General features: G+C 35.5%; 1 protein-coding gene across 1 annotated transcript; it reads left to right on the forward strand.

Annotated features, from left to right (window-relative positions):
* The first annotated feature begins 341 nt into the window (after positions 1-341).
* On the forward strand, positions 342-5,025 carry LOC139901363 (uncharacterized). The gene is made up of 5 exons (XM_071884085.1): positions 342-882; positions 945-1,757; positions 1,968-2,170; positions 2,277-2,381; positions 4,840-5,025. The coding sequence occupies exons 1-5, from the start codon at positions 342-344 to the stop codon at positions 5,023-5,025; spliced, it is 1,848 nt and encodes a 615-aa protein (XP_071740186.1).
* Positions 5,026-5,524: the final 499 nt, after the last annotated feature.

Here is a 5,524-nt window from a genome sequence, read left to right on the forward strand (position 1 = left end):
CGTGATATAATTATTGATTATGGTCCGAAGCCTTTCAAAGTTTTTGACGAGTGGTTCAATTGCACCGGAATTGATAACGTCATTATTGATGTGTGGAATCAACCCATTAGAGGTTTTAGGAGGATTGTAATTTTAGGGATAAGCTCAAGAATGTTAAAACCGCACTTAGGAATTGGAGTAAAGAAAACTTTGGCAAGATTAATAATGAAATTAATAGTTTGAAAAAAGAGGCCATGGAATGGGAGTTAAAAGCGGAATCACATCCAGTTAGTGATTCAGATCGTGCTATTTAGTTAGATTGTCGACAAAAATGGATTGAAAAAGATAGAATTAAAGCAAACATGTTGAAACAAAAGGCTAGAATTAGGTGGAAGTTAGAAGGTGATGAGAATTCAAAGTACTTCCACGCCTCCATCCGAAGGAAATATAATAAGAGTAATATTCGTGGTGTTAATGTTAATGGTATGTGGAACGAAGATCCAGAGGTGGTTAACTTAGAAGTTTTTCAGCACTTTAAAAGCATCTTTTCTGAGCCCAATGGGTGCAGACCCATGCTCGTGGGCTGCCCAGTTTCTTATGGGCCACCTACTACGTCGACTGTTTCAGCTCCTGGGCCGAGAAATACCGCTGATCAAAGTGGGCCGCATACTGATCATAGTGGGCCGAGTAATGAGAAGTCCAGGCCTGCTCCACCTATTCTTTCGACTAATGTTAATGGTGCAGATACGCCTTCTGTTTTTGTTTCTAATACACATGGTCAGTCACAAAGTATGTTTCGTGTAACAGTTGCTGAAAATGAGTCCTTACAAGCTGAATTTAGTGAAAAAGAGATATGGGATGCAATCAATGAATGTGCTAGCAACAAGGCCCCCGGCCCGGATGGTTTCAATATGCTTTTCTGTAATAAAAAAAAATTTGGGCAATTATTCGAGATGATCTTATAGAGGCTATCAATCAATTTTGGAGTACGGGCTCAATCTCCTCGGGTTGCAACTCATCTTTTATTACCTTGGTACCAAAAAATACGGACTCGGTGAGTTTGAATGAATATCGGCCAATTAGCCTAATTGGAAGCTTGTATAAAGTTATTGCTAAACTCCTATCAATTCGTATTCGTAATGTTATCCTACATCTTGTTGACTTCGAACAAAGTGCTTTTATAAAAGGGAGAAACATAATAGATGGAGTCCTTATCGCGAATGAAATACTCGAGTATCTAAAGAATAATCGTTTGAAAAGTCTTGTTTTTAAAGTGAATTTCAAAAAAGCTTTTGATAGTCTTAATTGGGATTTTTTGGATAAAATGATGGCTCTAATGGGATTTGGAAACAAATGGCCGAATTGGATTTCATCGTGTCTCAAAAGTGCATCTATCTCCGTTTTAGTTAACGGATCACCTACTAAAGAGTTTAAACTTGAAAGGGGTGTTAGACAAGGTGACCCCTTTTTCCCATTTTTGTTCATCAATGCCGCGAAGGGTCTTAATTGGTTGGCGAAAAATGCGGTTTCAAATAATTTATTTAGTGGGGTGGAAATTGGACGTGACAAAATTAATATTTCTCATCTTCAATATACGGACGATACTATTTTCTCTGGCTCATGGAGTATGGAAAATATTGGTAACCTAATGAAACTTCTAAAGTGTTTTGTGTTGAGTTCCGGTCTAAAGGTTAATTATAATAAGAGTAATTTATTTGGCGTGGGAATTGACAAAGTTGAGGTGGAAGAGATGGCAAATCTTTTTGGGTGTAACGTCGGTAATTTTCCATTTATTTATCTTGGTCTTCTGGTTGGTGCAAAAATGAGTAAAATGAGTAGTTGAAAACCGGTGGTTGAAAAGTCTGAGAAGAGGTTATCGGATTGGAAAGCCCGTGCGATGTCTTTCGGTGGACGTTTAACCCTTGTGAATTCGGTTCTAAATAGTTTCCCATTGTAATACTTTTCGCTCTTCCGTGCTTCGCCTACAGTGCTTAAAAAACTAAAGAGTGTGAGACGTAAATTCTTTTGGGGTGGGGCGGGAGACGAGTCAAAAATCTCGTGGGTAAAACGGGATGATGTCATTCGCCCCTTGGCGGATGGCGGACTAAATGTGGGTTCTCTTTTTGTAAAAATTTTAGCACTAATTGGCAAGTGGTGGTGGAGGTTTTATACCGAACCCGCTTCCTTGTGGGTTAGTATTATTAAAAGCATCTATGGGGTTTCGGGTTCTATTATTTCGGGTGGGGATACTTCTATTGCTTATACTAACACCATATGGAGCAATATTGTTAAAACAGGTGAAGACATCGATCATCTCGGGGTTGACTTCTCCAAGTCGTTCTCGAGGTCGATTGGTAATGGCAACAATACTAGGTTTTGGAATGATTCTTGGGTTACGGAAGGTCCTTTGCATTTTTAAAAATATTAGTGCGGCTCGAGACGAATCCTAATGCAAATGTTTCGGATCGTATTGTTCAAGATGACGACGGTATAGATTTGTGTGGAGTTGGTCGAGAGAAATAAGTGGGCGTACGAAGGGTGAACAAGTTGAGCTCGAAAATGTACTATCCTCGGTTATCTTGTTGAACGAGAAGGAATATTCGTGGGTTTGGAAATTAAGTGGGTGTGGTAAGTTTTCTACTTCCTCTCTTACGAATCCTATCATGTCTACTTTGTTTCCGGCCCATACGTCCCCTATCCCTACACAAGTTAATCGATTTATTCCAAAGAAAGTTGGCGTTTTCTTTTGGCGAGCGTTACGGAAACGTTTGCCCGTTTTGTTTGAACTTGATAAGAGGGGTATTGATCTCAACACCGTTCGTTGCCCCCCTTTGCGATGATGATATAGAAACCGTAGACCATTCTTTATTATCGTGTGACAAGGTTAAGGATATTTGGGATAAAGTCTTATATTTGTGGGGTGTCAACTCGTCTGACTCTTCTTTGGAGGACTTTCTAAATAGTTCGTACCCGTCACCGGTATCGGATATTGGTTCTAAAATTTGGCAAGTGGTGCGATGGATAAGTGCATATCTTATATGGAAGAATAGAAACCAAATGGTCTTCAAAAAGTCGAGTTGGACTTCTCCGAATGCGTTAAGTGAAATACAAGTTAAAAGTTATGAATGGATCTTGAGGCGTTGTAAAAAGAAGAAAATCGATTGGCATGATTGGCTACATAATCCTATCTCGTGTCTAATGTAATTTAATTTGCGATGTTTGTAAATGTGCGGGTTCCTTAGTCACTTACTGTAGATTCTAGCTCAGTATCGTTTCGTTTGTAACTAAGGTTCATTCTTTGTATTTGAGATATTTGAGTTTTAATAATAATGTTGCCTTTCCAAAATATATATATATATATATATATATATATATATATATATATATATATATATATATATATATATATATATATATATATATATATATATATATATATATGAGTGAAAAAATGGTTGTTGAGTCTATTAAATGTTGTGGAATGAATCTGTGTTGAACAATTATTGCAGAAAATATTGGTTGAATTTTCATAAAATTAAATCAATTAGGACTTGGATCTTTGTTTATCAACAAGTTGGTTGCGGATCGGATAATTGTGTCTTACTTATTTCTTATTTCTGATTATTGTATAGGTTGCTAGAGCCGTACTAAACAACACAATTGACAAAACCATGTTCGTCTCATATATGAGGTTATGTTGTATTGAGATTTATTACCGTGGTTAAATTGTTTTAGGTTTCGGATGTCACTCATACTTTGAAGCAACCTCTATGGTGGGTTGCAATGATGAGCAGTAAGTTATAATTGCACACCTCATTCTTAGTTTATCAAACAATTTTCTACATATATTTGGTTGGTTCCCCACAATAGTTTTGCATGCTCCATTTGAGACTCAGATTAGTTCAGTCAAACAATTATGGTTCTTTGTAGCTTATTTATGCAACTTCTATTGAATGATAAGTTAACGGATTCGCTTTATAGGACGTTGATCTAGATGCATATATTGGGGCATGGATCATAAAATAGGAGAGGTTACCATGGTACTTACGTTCAAGATGATGTCAAAACAACATTGACCTTACATGGGCTAAACTGCCGATTTAGAAACCTTCAAACACATTACAAAAGGAAGAATTAGAAACCTTTAAACACATTACGAAAGGAAGCATGGGATCGAGCCGTTTATGTGTAGAGAATGTGGAAACCTTTACACACATTTGTGTAGTTAACAATATTTTAGCGGTTATATTATTTTTTTAAAAATATAACGAATTTATAATTTTAACTTTAGTTTTGTTTATGGGTTAGTATGTAATACGGCATTTAGTTTAGAAAAATATTCTAAATAATATAATAATAGAAATTAGTAATAGTAATTACACTACTACAAAAAGGGGTTTAAGAACCGGTTTTTGAGGCTTTAAGAACTAAATCGGTTCCTATAGCTAGAGGTTTCTAAACAAGGAATCGATTTTAAAATCAGTTCGTTTGAGGTGCGTATAGAGACCGGCTTTGTTGAAAAACACGTTCGTTGACAAGAGGGTGCGCATAATGCGCAATTTACCCGGTACCAGGTCTCGTGCTCGGAGGGACTTGATTACCCGAGGTTTTACCTTCTATGGGGGAGCCAATGTGCTCGTTCATAGGAGGGTTTCCTTGCTTACCCAAAATATATATATATGTATATATATATGTATATATATATATATATATATATATATATATACACATATACATATATATATATATATATATAATTAAATACGTCCTAATAAATCCTGTAAACTCATCTTCCAAGTCTATATATCTTATTCCTTTCCTAATTCCAAATCTAAATGATCATTCATTTTCCTTTCATAGGTCATTCTTCGTTGTATGACCCGATCCAAGAACACTAAACTTGAAGAACCATTACCCGAGCCCGAAAGATTAATGACTGCGTGTTTTAGAAGAATGAGAGACGAGATTGAAAACATTACGAAAGGAAGCATGGGATCAAGCCGTTTATGTGTAGAGAATGTGGAAGGTCTTTGCGATGAGAGGTGATAGCAAACACACTGAAAAAACATGTGAGATTGTGGTATTGTAATTGTGGATCCGATTTTTAATACAATGTCTTTAAAATATCATATAAATGTATTTAGGAGATGTCTGAAATAGCATATAAAGGCATTTAGGAATAGACATGATGCTTATGGTATTGACGATTGTTGATTTGAATTAGTTTTGTGATTGCCGAATAAAATCATTATCTCATTGTCAACTTAAATATATCATTTAAAAGTATTCATTCAACAAACCCGTAGTTCCACGAGTCCCTCAACTAGTTATTATTATTTGTTAGTCAATTAATTATAATGTTAGATACATGTATGTATATATTATTGTTTTATTAATAATCGGAAAATCGTCAAACATTTGTATTGATATAGGTCGTGTAATGAAGATTATGTATTTATGAAATTGATAATGCACATACATTTGTGTAGTTAACACTATTTTAGCGTTTATATTATTTTTTTTAGAAATATAACGAATTTATAAT

This window comes from Rutidosis leptorrhynchoides, chromosome 3 (assembly GCF_046630445.1).
Source record: "Rutidosis leptorrhynchoides isolate AG116_Rl617_1_P2 chromosome 3, CSIRO_AGI_Rlap_v1, whole genome shotgun sequence".
Taxonomy (NCBI): Eukaryota; Viridiplantae; Streptophyta; class Magnoliopsida; order Asterales; family Asteraceae; genus Rutidosis; species Rutidosis leptorrhynchoides.